Source organism: Hypomesus transpacificus, chromosome 19 (genome assembly GCF_021917145.1).
Source record: "Hypomesus transpacificus isolate Combined female chromosome 19, fHypTra1, whole genome shotgun sequence".
NCBI classification, from domain to species: domain Eukaryota; kingdom Metazoa; phylum Chordata; class Actinopteri; order Osmeriformes; family Osmeridae; genus Hypomesus; species Hypomesus transpacificus.
In genome coordinates, this window is record NC_061078.1 from 568,649 (window position 1) to 584,605 (window position 15,957).

The window sequence follows — 15,957 nt, forward strand, 5'->3', positions numbered from 1 at the left end:
TGGTGTGTGTGTGTCAGGTTTTGGAGCAGCACACTGACGGGAGATGGAAGGGTTGTATCCATGACAACCGGACAGGAAATGACCGTGTGGGCTACTTCCCATCCAACATGGTGGAGGTGATCAAGAGGGCAGGTGACCAATCACGTCGCGGCAGAAGTGTGGATGTGAGAGAGAGAGTTTATGAGAGTTTTAGCAGGAGCAAAACTCCACCAGTCACAACCTTGATCTCCATAGCCCCCCCCGGCTCTCCCCCGGCTCTCCCCCCGGCTCTTCCCCCGGCTTTCCCCCGGCTCTCCCCCCCCTCCCCCTCCCCCCCTCCCTCCCTCCCTCCCTCTCCTCCTACAGTTCCTGGCTCTGCCGCTATTCAGTTTGCATGGTTCGCCTCTATGCTTCATGTTAGATTACATTGTTTTTGCTTCGTAAGTTCTTCATTCTAAATTTGTATTTTATCTTCTAATATTAGTTGTATTTTAACTCACATTAATTTATACTTTCATAGTTTATGATTTCTTACATAAATTATTATGTTCATCAGTTTTTTTCTTTAAAATCCGTTTATGTTTTCTTAAGTGTTAGTTTATATTTTGACTGACTTGTGTTTGGGTTGTTGTCGTTTGCCTTTCCTCTTCCTGGTCCACACATAGGCCACACCCCCTCCCCACAGAGCCACACCCTCCTGTTGCGTAGACCCGCCCCCTCCCCTTGCCCTGCCCTCCCTGTCAACGGCCACGCCTCTCATTTCTTTCCTCTTCCTACTTCTCCTGAAACTCACTCCTTCACTCAGACTCCTCTGTTCTCCTCCTTTGGCTATGCTACACTTCCTCTCCCCCCCCTCCTCTCTTCCCCTCTGTCACCCCTGCCCCTCCCCTCTCCACCCCTCCTCCCCCTGCCCCTCTTCTCTCCACGAATCAGGAGCAGCACAGTCAGACAGGTACCTAGCAACCATCTGATCTTATTAACATAAAGTAACATCAGTTATGGCAACAACATATTACATCATCCCGCCCACCAGCATAAGAGCCAATAGCATCCCACCACCCAGAAGACAATAGTGTCATTCCACCCAGCAGACCACCAGACCAGTTACCCTGACTACCAGACTACCAGACCAGTTACCCTAACTACCAGACTACCAGACCAGTTACCCTGACTACCAGACTACCAGACCTGTTACCCTGGCTACCAGACTACCAGGGAGTCAGGTGGCTGAGCGGTTAGGAATCGGGCTAGTAATCGGAAAGTTGCCAGTTCGATTCCCGGCCGTTCCAAATGATGTGTCCTTGGGCAAGGCACTTCACCCTACTTGCCTCGGGGGAATGTCCCTGTACTTATTGTAAGTCGCTTTGGATAAGAGCGTCTGCTAAATGTAACACTAACACTACCAGACCTGTTACCCTGGCTACCACACTATCAGACCACCAGACTTAATACCCTGGCTACCAGACTACCAGACCTGTTACCCTGACTACCACACTATCAGACCACCAGACCAGTTACCCTGACTACCAGACCACCAGACCTGTTACCCTGACTACCAGACCTGTTACCCTGGCTACCAGACTACCAGACCTGTTACCCTGACTACCACACTATCAGACCACCAGACCAGTTATTCTGACTACCAGACCTGTTACCCTGACTACCACACTATGAGACCAACAGACCAGTTACTCTGACTACCAGACCACCAGACCTGTTACCCTGACTACCAGACCTGTTACCCTGGCTACCAGACTACCAGACCTGTTACCCTGACTACCACACTATCAGACCACCAGACCAAGTACTCTGACTACCAGACTACCAGACCAGTTACCCTGACTACCAGACCTGTTATCCTGACTACCACACTATGAGACCACCAGACCAGTTACTCTGACTACCAGACCTGTTACCCTGACTACCACACTATCAGACCACCAGACCAGTTACTCTGACTACCAGACTACCAGACCTGTTACCCTGACTACCACACTATCAGACCACCAGACCAGTTACTCTGACTACCAGACTACCAGACCTGTTACCCTGACTACCACCCTATCAGACCACCAAACCAGTTACTCTGACTACCAAACTACCAGACCAGTTACCCTGACTACCAGACTAGCAGACCTGTTACCCTGATTACCACACTATCAGACCACCAGACCAGTTACTCTGACTACCAGACTACCAGACCAGTTACCCTGACTACCAGACCTGTTACCCAGGCTACCAGACTACCAGACCTGTTACCCTGACTACCACACTATCAGACCACCAGACAAGTTACTTTGACTACCAGACCAGTTACCCTGACTATCAGATTATCAGATTACCAGCCCAGCCAACTGTCAGATCACTCTACAGTTAGAGTTTAAACACTTGAAGACTGCTTCAAGTGGAGGCAGTATCCTGCCTGGTGCATTCTGATTGGCTGCTACTGGCTCTCCAGCACAATCTTTCATGCCATTGGTTCCTTCCCTTCTAGTAGTCTAGTAAGTGAGTGTGTGTGTTACAATTACTTTGTGTGTATGAGTGTGAGTGTATGAGTGTGATGAATGGCTGTGCGTCCTTTCTCATGGGGTTGTTCTGACAGTTATAGCTGTGTGTATGTGTGTGCGGGTGTGCATGTGTGTGTTGGTGTGAGTGTGTGTGTGTATGGTGTGTGTGTGTATGGTGTGTGTTTGTATGGTGTGTGTATGGTGTGTGTGTCCATGTGTGTATGGTGTGTGTGTGTGTGTATGGTGTGTGTGTGTGTGTGTTTGTATGGTGTGTGTATGGTGTGTGTGTCCGTGTGTGTATGGTGTGTGTGTGTATGGTGTGTGTGTGTGTGTGTGTATGGTGTGTGTGTGTGTTTGTATGGTGTGTGTATGGTGTGTGTGTGTATGGTGTGTGTGTATGGTGTGTGTGTGTGTGTTTGTATGGTGTGTGTATGGTGTGTGTGTGTATGGTGTGTGTGTATGGTGTGTGTGTGTGTGTGTTTGTATGGTGAGTGTATGGTGTGTGTGTGTATGGTGTGTTTGTGTGTATGGTGTGTGGGTGTGTTTGTATGGTATGTGTATGGTGTGTGTGTGTATGGTGTGTGTGTGTGTTTGTATGGTGTGTGTATGGTGTGTGTGTGTATGGTGTGTGTGTGTATGGTGTGTGTATGGTGTGTGTATGGTGTGTGTGTGTATGGTGTGTGTATGGTGTGTGTATGGTGTGTGTGTGTATGGTGTGTGTGTGTGCTCCAGGTACGAGGGGCTCCAGCCCCCCGGGCTCCCCCACACTGGGCCAGCAGGGCGGCAGCATTGAGGACATCTGGGTGCTGAGGAAGCCACTGGCAGGTTAGACCCTAGCTAGCTAACCCTAACCCTAGCTAGCTAACCCTAACCCTAACCACACACACACAAACTCTCACACACATATCCATATATGTATATAGTGTGTGCATGTGTATTTATAATGTGTGTGTGTTTATAATATGTGTGTATATATAATATGTGTTGGAAGTCGCTTTGGATAAAAGCGTCTGCTAAATGAATAAATGTAAATGTAATGTGTTGGTGTGAGTGTTACAGGAGGAGACAGGAGTGGCAGTGTGGCCAGTATAGGTAGTGTTCGTTCCACAGGCAGCAGCCAGGCCTCAGGGAACATACAGACGATCAACACGCCTCCCCCCAGCTCACACGCTAGCAACATGCCTCCCCCTAGCTCACACGCAAGCAACATACCTGGCCTCAACACACACGGGCTGAACGCTCCAGGTCTCCATGCACAGGCAGAGGGAGTTAAGGTGTGTTGATTTTCCTGGTTCCTACTTGCCTCTCAGTGTATACTGTACTCTCACTGAACATGTTTACATGGTGTGTGTCCTCTGTAGCTACTGGCTACTGTCTTGTCCCAGTCAGTGAAAGCCAAAGAGCATCTACTGGAGCAGTCACGATCAGTGGAGCAGTCAGCAGGTACACACACACAGACACACACCACACATACACACCACACATACACACACACACACTACACACACATACGCACACACACACACGAAGAGAAACACACCACACCTACATACACACACAGACACAAACACACACACACACAGTCACAAACGCACACACACACACCCTCAATCACTTAAAGTATTTACAACATCTCCTTTCTCCTCCTCTCTCCATCTCTATCTCCTTTCTCCTCCTCTCTCCATCTCTATCTCCTTTATCCTCCTCTGTCCATCGCTATCTCCTTTCTCTCTCTCCTCTCCTCTGTCTCCTCTCCTCTGTCTCCTTCTGTTTCAGCCTCCTGTGCTCAAGAGCAGAGGTCATTTGAACGGAAGGCAGAGGCAGAGGTGGCTGATGGGAAGGTGAGTTCTCCTGCTCTGTGGACTGGCCCATCACCATGGAGACACAGACAGAGCCCCGGCCACCAGGCCCACACTGTGTTCTCTAGAACGAGCTGAGAGAGTGTTCTGTGTTCTAGAACGAGGTAGTTCTAGAGCTGAGAGTGTTCTGTGTTCTAGAACGAGGCAGTTCTAGAGCTGAGAGTGTTGTGTGTTCTAGAATGAGGCAGTTCTAGAGCTGAGAGTGTTCTGTGTTCTAGAACAAGGCAGTTCTAGAGCTGAGAGTGTTCTGTGTTCTAGAACAAGGCAGGTCTAGAGCTGAGAGTGTTCTGTGTTCTAGAACGAGGCAATTCTAGAGCTGAGAGAGTGTTCTGTGTTCTAGAACGAGGCAGTAGTGGCGTGGCTCAGTGAGTTTCAGCTGCAGTTCTACACCACCCACTTCCTCACGGCAGGATATGACCTCCACACCGTTAGCTGCATGAGCCCTGAGGTAAGGTCACCTGACCTCAGCCCTGCTCTCCAGCCCCGCCCCCTGTCTGTCTGTCCAGGCTCCACCCAGCCCAGCTGGCCAATCAGCTATCAGACCACTCCCTGACCTCTGACCCGGATGATGTCATCATAACCCTCCTGTCTGTGTCACCTGACCCTGGTGTGAGTCCTCAGAGATAGCCAATCACCTCTCATTTTGCCTGCATCATTTGTATATATTTGATGCAACCTGTTTTGCATGTGACGAACAACCTGTAGTAGAGTTGGGTGTGTGTGTGTGTGTCTGGGTGTGTGTCGGTATGTGTGTGTGTCTGTGTCTGGGTGTGTGTGTGTGTCTGTAATGTATAACTGTAATGTGCGACTATCGGTGTCTATGTATGTGTGCAAGCGAAAGCAACACATTGTACCTGGGTGTGTAACTATTTACACACCCAGGTACAGGTACATTTATAACTGTCCTCTGCATGTGTGTGCGTGCTTGTGTATGCATGTGTGTTTGCCTGCTTGTGTGTATGTGTGTGAGTGCATGCATGCTTGTGTGTATGTGTGCATGCGTGCCTGTGTGTGTGTGTGTGTGTGTGTGCATGCTTGTGTGTGTGTGCATGCACGTGTGTGTGTGCATGCTTGTGTGTGTGTGCATACCTGCTTGTGTGTGTGCATGCGTGCTTGTGTGTGTGCATGCGTGCTTGGGTGTGTGTGCATGCGTGCTTGTGTGTGTGCATGCGCATGTGTGTGTGCATGCATGCCTGCTTGTGTGTGTGTGCATGCGTGCTTGGGTGTGTGTGCATGCGTGCTTGTGTGTGTGCATGCGCGTGTGCGTGTGCATGCGCGCGTGTGTGTTTGCATGCATGCGCGTGTGTATGTGTACATGTGTGCCTGTGTGTGCATGCGTGTTTGTGTGGTGCATGCGTGCTTGTGTGTGTGTGCATGCGTGCCTGTGTGTGTGTGCACGCGTGCTTGTGTGAGTTAGGATCTGACTGCTATTGGAGTGACTAAGCCAGGACATCGTAAGAAGCTGACAGCTGAGATCAGCAAGTTGCCTTCCACAGAGTGGCTGCCAGAATACCGACCTGTAAGAATTGTACCTAAAACACACGCACAAACCTGTACCTAAAACATACTCAAACCTGCACAGTTACATTCACCATGTATGGGCATGGTACTGTGTGGGAAAAATACTTTGCCTGAAATTGTGTGCATGCGTGTGTATGTGTTCCTGCAGGGCAGCCTGGCAGACTGGCTGTCTCTAATAGGTCTGCACCAGTACTACCAGGCTCTGGTCCAGAACGGCTATGAGAACATGGACTTTGTCTCTGAGCTCAGCTGGGACGACCTCCAGGAGATCGGCATCACCAAGCTGGGTAACTATGACAACAGATAGATACAGCATCTGCAAGCCGGGTAACCATGACAACAGACAGATACAGCATCACCAAGCCGGGTAACTATGACAACAAACAGATACAACATCACCAAGCTGAATAACTATGACAACTGACAGATACAGCATCCCCAAGTTTGGAAACCATGACTACATTTTAGGACTGCATGACCAAGCTTGGTAACTGGTTAACCAAAACTACAGACAGAGAACCATGACTATAGACACAATGATTGGTGTGGATTAGGGTTAACTGGGGCAGGCTACGATGGCTAGACTGATGCTGTGTGTCTCCTAGGTCACCAGAAGAAGCTGATGCTGGCAGTGAGGAGACTGAAGGACCTGCAGACTGGAGACCGTAGCTCCACCCCTCCTCCCTCTCGACCCACCCCCCTTGCCAGGCCCTGCCCAGATACTGCCTCCCCCTCTCACACCCCCCCCCAGACCCCCACCAAGACCCAGTCCTCCTGCCCCAAAGCCAGGCCCCGCCCCTCCATGCAGGCATCTGATTCGTCGGTCCGTGATGGTGGTGTGTCTGTACCCTTGCTGCGCCTGCCTTCGGAGGAGGGGCGCTGCCTGATTGGCTACTCCCTGGAGACTGAAGGCCTCCTGATGCCTGACTCCGCCCCTAGATACGTGTGCCGCAGCAGCTCCACCCAGAGCCCCGCCCCTAACGACGCCACCGTCAACCGCAGCCAATCATCCGTCACGCTGCGTCCACGACGCAAAGGCCGGCCCCCGACCCCGCCCAAGCGCTCCTGCTCCTCCATCTCCGGTGGCGACGGGGAGGGGGAGGGGCTACTGGCGCTGCCGGCCTATCGGGAGAGGCGGGCAAGCGACTGTGGAGGTCTGGCGGGGCGCAGGGAGGGGGGGGCGGGGCTGCAGCGCTCGGAGGGCGCAGGTGGCAGCGTCAGGAGCCTGGCGGCCATGTTGGAAACATCCATGGGGAGCGGAGCCAAAACTCTGCCCAGGAACCTGGGGAGCCACAATGCAACATACCTGCAGGTGTGTGTTTGACTACATGTGTGTGTTTAGCTACATGTGTGTGTGTCTAACTACTCTGGGTGTGTCTGTGCTGTAGGTGAGCCCAGCCCTGCTGCGGCGCCAGGCTGGGTCAGGTGGTCTGGGTTCTGATGAAGACGACGTTCTGAACCGCCGCCGGACCATCAGCGGCCCACTGACTCCTGACCCCACCCCCCAGATCCTGTCTCCACAGCAACCTGCCCAGCCCCGCCCTGAGCCCCGCCCACGCTCCACGGTTGTCACGTCAACAGCAGAGAGCATCACGGATGGCATGGCAACACTGCGCCGCAGACCACGCCCCGTCCCCTGCTCCGGTGGAGAGACAGACACCATCCGGCGACGCCCACGAGGATCTGACCAACCAGAGCCCGGCACACCTCCCAGCAGCCAACCAGAGCCAGAGCAATCAGAGGCCGCCCAGCAAAGCCCCGCCACCCCACAGCAGAACGGGGGCGTGGTCATGAGGCGGCGGCCGGCTACACAGGTGTCTGATAGGCCGGAGCCGGCCAGGGAGAGCTGTGAGTGGATGGAGAGCAGGAAGGCATTGAGACCTACTGTCCCGTCCTCCACCCCCCCCCAGACGAGACAGGACCCCCCCACCCCCACCAGGACTGTCCCCCTGCCTGGCCCAGAGGCCCTGCCTAGCCCGGGTGAGAACACACACACCCTCACACAGACACCCACACACACACCATCACACACATATAACCTCACACACGGACTCAGATTGGAAGGTTGGAATACTTAGCATTTCTTTTTTTTTATGTTCTAAATAACATTTTTTATTTTCTCCATCCTCCCCCCTCCTCCTCCCTCCCCAGGGATTAAGAGAGTCCCTCCCCCCGTCTCCCCCAAACCCGCCCCCCCCCCCACGGCCCCTAAACCAACCAAGGCAGCAGTCGCTTCGCTCACAGCCTCACCCAAACCCTCCTCTCCCATCCCTGCTCCTCCATCCCCCTCCCTGTCTCCTGGTCTCCCTCACGCCTCCCCCTTCCCTGCCCCTTCATCCCCCTCCCCCGCACACACACCCTCCACCCCTGCCTCCACCCCTGGCTCTGCACACCACCCAGTCAAACCCCCCCGTTCCTCCATTGCTGGCCTCTCCATAGACCTGGCCAACCTGAGGGAGGGGGAGGAGAGGGAGGAGAGGGGGAAAGAGGAGAAGGAGAGGGAGGAGAGGAGCAGGGAGGAGGTGCAGAGGAGAGAAGAGATGGAGACTGCAGCTTTTCAGGACATGCAACACAAGATCCAGGATGATGGACACCACGAGTGAGTACACACACGCAGACACCCTCACACACATGCAGACGCACACACAGGTTGACCCACTTCTCTCTGTGTGTAGTTGTCTGTCGCAGGACCATGCTACGTTGCCAGGCAATATCCTGGACGACATCGGCAGCATGTTTGACGACCTGGCGGACCAACTGGATGCCATGCTGGACTAGGAGCCCCACTCCGTGACCCTGACCCCGGCAGGCCTGCCTGGTGGTCTGTAACTGTGCTGGAGAACTACATCCTACACCTGTATCCCTCAATGACCTGGAGGCCACGCACACACAACTTCTGACCTCTAGAGCACAGCCAATCACAGCTCAGCTGTGAGGACTGAAAAGCACAAGCATCTTCCTTTTCCTCATCTTCCTCCTTGAGAGGCTGTCGCACCCATACACACACAAACACACAATAAACCCAGACACACACCAGGGCTGTCGCATGTCTCTTCAGGGACAGACACACACAAACATACAATAAATCCAGACACACACAAAGGACTTGCACAGACAGTGTGTGTTCTTCCTGCCCTCTGTAGTCTCCTGTTCCACTGTCAGTATTGTTGTTGTTGTTTGCTGTTGTCATGGTAGCGTGGGTGTGTGCTGTGTCCCTAACCCTGCCGCTGGCGTATATGGGCCAGTCTCCAGTGTGATTCAGTTAGATATGGTGATGATAGGTATGGTAATATTACTATCTAGACTGACTGCTGTTGATAACCCTATTATATACATATGGAATATTACTAGATAGATTTATTTATGACTGGCTGACTGACTGGCTGACAGGAAATAGTTCCAGAAGGCCCCATCCAGCACAGTCCACCTCTCCTTTCCTCTCCTCTCTTCCCCTCTCCTCTCCTCAGCTCTCCTATCCTCAGCTCTCCTCTCCTCAGCTTTCCTCCCCTCCCCTCTCATCTCCTCCCCTCTCTTCCCCTCTCCTCTCCTCAGCTCTCCTATCCTCAGCTCTCCTCTCCTCAGCTTTCCTCCCCTCCCCTCTCCACTCCTTTCCTCTCCTCTCTTCCCCTCTCCTCTCCTCAGCTCTCCTATCCTCCCCTCTCCTCTCCTCAGCTCTCCTATCCTCAGCTCTCCTCTCCTCAGCTATCCTCCCCTCCCCTCTCCTCAGCTTTCCTCCCCTCTCTTCCCCTCTCCTCCCTCTCCTCTCCTCAGTTCTCCTCCTCCACATCTCTGTGCCTTCAGTGTCTCTTTTGTTTGAGGTTTGTGGTTGTTGTTTATCGTTGTAGGGTTGATCCCTTTATCTGCATCCTCTGCTGCCCCAGAGACACCTTTCATAGACTCACAAATAATTATTTACAAGGCTTTCCACAGACACCATAGGCCCTTCATAGACATAAACTGTCATCATTGATGCTTCATAGACCATTCATTGACCCTTAGATCTTCGTAGACCATTAAGACACTTTCATAGACCCCTAGATCCCTCATCAGCCTCATATGGTTCATACACATCATAGGCCCTTCATAGACTTATGTAGACTGCCTGTATGCCTCATAGAACATTCATAGGCTTCATATCCCTCCAAGGCCCTTCATAGACAGACATAGACCTCCATAGTGAGCTCGTAGCCTACAAACCCAGACCTCTGTCCTCATCAGTATCAGTAGTATTTCAGTAGCTATGGTGACCATTCCTAAACCAGATGGACTATTTCATTTAAGGCTCTTTAAACAGATGCGTGGTTCAGGTACAAAATATTGAATTGAAATCAAAAGTTAAATGTGAATAACATTGAGCCGAGGTTTTGTTGAATGGGTTGTTTGAGTGAGTTGAGTTGTACAGTTGTGACAAGAATAAATGTTTAAATTAAGAAGTTAAGTTGAATCCCATCACTGTCTATGACCAGCGTAATGTAATATTCCAACATTGCGCCTCACATCAGGTTGAATATGTAATATACTGATCCAAGCTCACACCATAGATTGAACATATCATATAATATCCAAGATCACAACTGAGAAGGTCCAGTTCAGTTCAACTGTAGGCTACTGTCATTGAGGTCATTACGAAGACAGACAAAATACAACGTAGACATTAAACATAAGAATACACATATTTTAGAAAAGATGGTAGATGTTCCAACAATGGTTTTGTAGCTTTATGAGGTGAAAATGCTCTCAGAACACTGAAACCTTGATAGACACGATTTGAAACTCCGTAATGTGGAAAGAACAGTTTTGCAAGCTTGTAAAATAAATTTTAACGCTTAGAAAAATAGTCAAATTAGGGTCAATAATAATTTGCTGTCGCAGAAAACGATTTTCAGGAAAAGAAAAAGATTTGCAGGAGCAGAAAAAGATTTGCAGGAGCAGAAAAAAGTGTTTATCCCAAAAAAATAACGGATGCAAAACCCCCACACATCTCCCTAATTTGCCACCCTGGGAGCTGTTGTAGCTGTAGATTAACGTTATTGGCTGACAAAACCGGAAATTCCGTCACAGAACAATTCTCACTATAAAATCCTCCTGTTCGCGGCTTGACTACCTTTTTACCCTCGAAGAACAGAGCATGGCGCTGAACATGAACCCAACGTTAGTTATCGACGCTATGAAGTTTCCCTGGTCGTTACAGCACTGCAGTCAACAAACCACCTATCTAACAAGTTTTCTGGTAAGCAACTAGATATTGGGCGAACTAAGCTAGCTAACTCTAGATGGCTTGCTTTGTGGCCAGTTGCAACCTGGCAATAACAAGCTAAAACATCGTTAGCATTGGACTGTGCTTGCTAGCAGTCTGCAATCACCTTTAACTAACTAACGTGAGAATTAACTTAATGTTTTACAGTTGGAAAAGTTTGTAGTTGTAAGTAGCTGTTTCGGCTGTTGAAGTACATTTTCATGGATCCGTGGGTTTGCCCAAGTTCCATACCCGCGAACGCGTTTCTTAACTTTGTACCACGTGTACTAGTTTGGTGCTGCGCACGTGTTGACCAGTTGCGGCCTCTCTGAACTACTGTTAATCTGTCTAAACAATTGTTGTAAATTTGAGGTTACTATTTTTGATGCCTTGTGTGCTTGCAAATGAGGATACTGTGGCTGGCCCCTATCCAGCCTATAGAAGCATTCAAATGAACAATTTGGACAACAATGCAATGAGCCAGTGATGACAAAACAAAATAACTTTTCTGACACCTACTATGAGAGCCTTGTGCTCCTGATTCTAACTCTGTTCTGAGGCTCTGCACTGAGTACAAGCTCTCCTGTTTGCAGACCTGAAACCTCTAAATCAGTTCTCTCTCACAGATGAAGCAGGCCCATGGTTGAAGCTGATTGGCGAGGGGGAGAGATCATGTGACAGGAAGTGCAGGTACCCCAGCAGTTTTCCTACTTACCTGAACTGTTTGAGCCAGTGATGACAAAACAAAATAACTTTTCTGACACCTTCTATGAGAGCCTTGTGCTCCTGATTCTAACTCTGTTCTGAGGCTCTGCACTGAGTACAAGCTCTCCTGTTTGGAGACCTGAAACCTCTAAATCAGTTCTCTCTCACAGATGAAGCAGGCCCATGGTTGAAGCTGATTGGCGAGGGGGAGAGATCATGTGACAGGAAGTGCAGGTACCCCAGCAGTTTTCCTACTTACCTGAACTGTTTGAGCCAGTGATGACAAAACAAAATAACTTTTCTGACACCTTCTATGAGAGCCTTGTGCTCCTGATTCTAACTCTGTTCTGAGGCTCTGCACTGAGTACAAGCTCTCCTGTTTGGAGACCTGAAACCTCTAAATCAGTTCTCTCTCACAGATGAAGCAGGCCCATGGTTGAAGCTGATTGGCGAGGGGGAGAGATCATGTGACAGGAAGTGCAGGTACCCCAGCAGTTTTCCTACTTACCTGAACTGTTTGAGCCAGTGATGACAAAACAAAATAACTTTTCTGACACCTTCTATGAGAGCCTTGTGCTCCTGATTCTAACTCTGTTCTGAGGCTCTGCACTGCTCACCTAGACCATGACCAGTACAAAATAATCTTAGATCAGCTTTTTTTTGCCAAACTTTCTACTCATGTAACTTGCTACTCTACTCATGTTAAATGAAAAATTATGTTTTTTTTATGATGAATGAACATATTGTAGGTCAAAACAATGATGTTTGACATGTTCCATTCTGGCTGTTTAGGTGTGGTTCCAGAACCGTTGGGTAAAAGACCAATGCTCAGGCGTCCCTCCGCTCCCTGGCAAGCTAAGCGCTGGCAGTCCACAGCTGGCAAGCTAAGCGCTGGCAGTCCACAGCTGGCAAGCTAAGCGCTGGCAGTCCACAGCTGGCAAGCTAAGCGCTGGCAGTCCACAGCTGGCAAGCTAAGCGCTGGCAGTCCACAGCTGGCAAGCTAAGCGCTGGCAGTCCACAGCTGCAAAAATGAAGTTGTTTAAAAGTTCATTAAAATGTTCAAGATTGTAATGGAACCAAACTAACCTATCCTGCCTTTTGAATGTATTGTAAAAGGTAAAGGCTAGCTGTGATGGTATACAGGGTGATGTGTGTTATGCTAACTAATCAAGTTGTGTGATTAAATTAGTGGGTTGGGTCAATGTCTAAAATGCTGGCCCTGACCTCTGGGAGATCATGACTTCATAACTGGATGGAGTTGGGGCATACATAACTACTGTTGCCATGTTAAATCTATCATAGGTGGGATCTTTCTGTCAGTGGAATGACAGAATGCTGACTCAGTGGAATGTAATTTTTTTGGGGGGTGTGTCCTCTTCCAACCTAACTATTTTCCAACAATTGTTCCACATTGCAGCTTTAAATACACTGTATTAATATATTTAATATACACTGTAAATATGCTGAATAAAAGTGAGTTTCTCCAAAGGAGCATTATTTATTACCTGCTTAAGAGTGCAATATTCTAGTCCTAGAAATCCAGCTCCCAACAGCCACCATGCTAGGTTGTAATACTACAGTTTGGGTTGGCAGGTCTGTGTACTGTACTACTGAATACACCATAACTGCTGGGTGGGAGCCGCAAGGTAATGAGCGGTGTTGAAAATCACTTGGAATTTATTGATATATAAAGATTGTCTTTTGCTGTGACATTACATTTAGCACGCATCTGAGCATTAACTGCAAATCTTCTTAAAATGTATTTTAGTTGTAAGAACGGCGTATTAAATAAGCCCTTTGTATCTATGGTTACCACTGAGTTGACGCCTTTCATTGCGACAAGAGGATTTGAATAAGAAAAATGTACAGCACCGGAAAACATTTCCATACAGGTGCGCCCAGCCTCCAGCGGCCCCGTTCCCCTCATCCAGCCCCTCCCCTCGTTTGGCTACCAAAGCAGCAAGAGCGCCCACTGACATCATGCGCATCTCTACCGGAGGAGCGCAAGGGAGTGCCAGAGACAAGAGACGCGGATTGATCTAGCGTGCTAAAGTCTGTTCATTTTGTAGGAGCCCCATCGTTCCCGGTTGTGCTCGAGTCCCCGACGCAAACAACACTGTACCAAGTCGTTTTGCGTGGCCTTCATTTTCCAACAGAACGTGCCGACGATACCAGAATTTACTCTTTTAACGGTAAGACTCCCGCCGCTTCAGTGACCTGTCTAGTTCGTTTATCTGCGGCGCCACGGGCTGCTCTGGTTATGACATGAATGGACGAAGAATTAATATGTCTTTGAACCGTTATCAAATCTGGACTCAGCTTTTGGTACCGACCAACATCCTCTTCGTTAAATAACCGACGCTTAAGCAGCCGAGAGTGTTGAGATGCTGAAGGGGTAACGTCTGTGATGTTGTTTAGCAAAACGTCTAAATGCGAACCACTATTTAGCCACAGTTCAATGTACCGGAGAAGCATGAAAGGATGTTGACGGTAATCTGCATCGATTTAATGGACTGTAGGGGGGGCACGCGCGGCTAGTTATTGATGGTCCTCACTGAGCACGCGGATGCTGATGTGTGACCTAAAAAAGGCACGCGACCCAGTTAGGCCTGCAGGGAGAGAATCTGATCTGGAAAGCGGGAGGGGGATGGAAAGAAGCAGATGAGGCTGTGTGTGTGAAGTACGTAAACCCCAGATCTCTTGTATTGGTGGTGTTGGCGGGTAGCTTTTACGAACAATCATATTTAGTGTGTGATGTGTTTATGTGGTGTTTGTGTGTATATGTGATGTGTGGGTTGATGTGTATATGTGATCTGTGCAGCACCATGGAGGAGCTGGATGTTCCTCAGATGAGGAGGGAGGTGGAGAGTCTTCAGTACCAGCTGTCCATCAGCAGAGAGAAATCCTCCATCACTGTCACAGAGTATGTTTATAGCACCATACCTGACATGTTATATTTATAGCACTGTACTTGTTAGCTGACATGGTTACTTTGCATTGTGCCCTTCTATCCTTATGATCCTTGATCTTCTGCTGTACTGCCTGCATGCAGCATTTCTATGTTGTTTTAGATAAGAGACTGAAGGTGAAAGTTAACCCTGAGTCTGCATGCAGCATTTCTATGTTGTTGTAGATAAGAGACTGAAGGTGAAAGTTAACCCTGAGTCTGCATGTGTCTGCAGGCTGGTCAAGTGGATCGAGGGCTGCGTGTGTGACGACCCGTTCCTGAACCCTGAGCTGATGAGGGCCAACCCCTGGGTGGAAAAGGGCAAGTGTGTGATCCTCTAGGACACACACTCTCAAACACACACACACACTGCTGTTGTACTGTCCTATTTATTTATAAACCTTTTTTGTTTCGATAACAGGCAGTGTGTGTCAATGTGTGAATGAGAGTCACCATCACAATGAGTGTGTGTTGTGCATGTCTATCTCCTGGCAACAGTAGACGTTACTATGGTAATAAATACCCTGACATCACATACAAAAGAGGTCTTTTTATTGGCTGTTTGAACTACAATAAAGATTCACCTGGGAGCTGGTGTGGAGTTTCTATTCACCCTGACAGAAAGTCCACCATCATAGTAGGTGTGTGTGGTGTGTGTGGTGTGTGTGGTGTGTGTGGTGTGTGTGGTGTGTGTGTGTGTGTGGTGTGTGTGGTGTGTGTGGTGTGTGTGGTGTGTGTGTGTGTGGTGTGTGTGGTGTGTGTGGTGTGTGTGTGTGTGTGGTGTGTGTGGTGTGTGTGGTGTGTGTGGTGTGTGTGGTGTGTGTGTGGTGTGTGTGTGGTGTGTGTGGTGTGTGTGGTGTGTGTGGTGTGTGTGGTGTGTGTGGTGTGTGTGGTGTGTGTGTGTGTGTATATATGTGTGTGTGTGTGTGGTGTGTGTATGTGTGTGTATATATGTGTGTGTGTGTGTGTGTGTGTATATATGTGTGTGGTGTGGTGTGTGTGGTGTGTGTGGTGTGTGTGGTGTGTGTGGTGTGTGTGGTGTGTGTGTGTGTGTGGTGTGTGTGTGTGTGTGTGGTGTGTGTGGTGTGTGTGGTGTGTGTGTGTGTGTGGTGTGTGTGGTGTGTGTGGTGTGTGTGGTGTGTGTGTGTGTGTGGTGTGTGTGTGTGTGTGTGGTGTGTGTGTGTGTGTGTGGTGTGTGTGGTG

The 15,957-nt window shown here is 49.5% G+C and overlaps 2 protein-coding genes, 1 long non-coding RNA gene and 4 other non-coding genes across 8 annotated transcripts in view; all 7 read left to right on the forward strand.

Annotated features, from left to right (window-relative positions):
• si:dkeyp-9d4.3 (caskin-1) overlaps positions 1–8,894 on the forward strand; it is a 9,105-nt gene extending 211 nt beyond the window's left edge. Inside the window, 14 exon segments of the mRNA XM_047042291.1 lie at positions 18–132; positions 645–872; positions 875–931; positions 3,219–3,311; positions 3,546–3,760; positions 3,848–3,929; positions 4,263–4,327; positions 4,686–4,793; positions 5,763–5,864; positions 6,015–6,153; positions 6,472–7,178; positions 7,255–7,846; positions 8,018–8,465; positions 8,542–8,894. Of these exon segments, the coding sequence (XP_046898247.1) occupies positions 18–132; positions 645–872; positions 875–931; positions 3,219–3,311; positions 3,546–3,760; positions 3,848–3,929; positions 4,263–4,327; positions 4,686–4,793; positions 5,763–5,864; positions 6,015–6,153; positions 6,472–7,178; positions 7,255–7,846; positions 8,018–8,465; positions 8,542–8,644 (3,054 nt within the window). The 3' untranslated portion in view covers positions 8,645–8,894.
• A 2,055-nt stretch (positions 8,895–10,949) lies between these two features.
• LOC124481772 lies at positions 10,950–13,306 on the forward strand. 2 transcript variants are annotated; one of them, XR_006957688.1, is made up of 5 exons: positions 10,950–11,096; positions 11,716–11,792; positions 11,978–12,041; positions 12,227–12,290; positions 12,600–13,306. It is a non-coding gene; the product is annotated as an uncharacterized LOC124481772 (long non-coding RNA). The 2 variants fall into 2 exon arrangements; XR_006957687.1 differs by having other exon boundaries at positions 10,951–11,096; positions 11,729–11,792.
• LOC124482326 lies at positions 11,581–11,665 on the forward strand. Its single transcript, XR_006957737.1, has one exon. It is a non-coding gene; the product is annotated as a small nucleolar RNA SNORD60 (small nucleolar RNA).
• Positions 11,830–11,914, forward strand: LOC124482336. Its single transcript, XR_006957747.1, has one exon. It is a non-coding gene; the product is annotated as a small nucleolar RNA SNORD60 (small nucleolar RNA).
• On the forward strand, positions 12,079–12,163 carry LOC124482337. Its single transcript, XR_006957748.1, has one exon. It is a non-coding gene; the product is annotated as a small nucleolar RNA SNORD60 (small nucleolar RNA).
• LOC124482339 lies at positions 12,328–12,412 on the forward strand. Its single transcript, XR_006957749.1, has one exon. It is a non-coding gene; the product is annotated as a small nucleolar RNA SNORD60 (small nucleolar RNA).
• Positions 13,307–13,758: 452 nt separating the features above from the next.
• On the forward strand, positions 13,759–15,344 carry LOC124481894 (guanine nucleotide-binding protein G(I)/G(S)/G(O) subunit gamma-13-like). Its single transcript, XM_047042175.1, has 3 exons — positions 13,759–13,999; positions 14,629–14,730; positions 14,990–15,344. The coding sequence occupies exons 2-3, from the start codon at positions 14,633–14,635 to the stop codon at positions 15,093–15,095; spliced, it is 204 nt and encodes a 67-aa protein (XP_046898131.1). The 5' UTR covers positions 13,759–13,999; positions 14,629–14,632; the 3' UTR covers positions 15,096–15,344.
• The last annotated feature ends 613 nt before the right edge of the window (positions 15,345–15,957 follow it).

Coding starts and splice junctions, on each gene's coding strand:
- LOC124481894 (XM_047042175.1), top strand. CDS start 14,633: ATGGAGGAGCTGGATGTTCCTCAGATGAGGAGGGAGGTGGAGAGTCTT. Junction 14,731..14,989: donor TCCTCCATCACTGTCACAGA/GTATGTTTATAG, acceptor ATGTGTCTGCAG/GCTGGTCAAGTGGATCGAGG.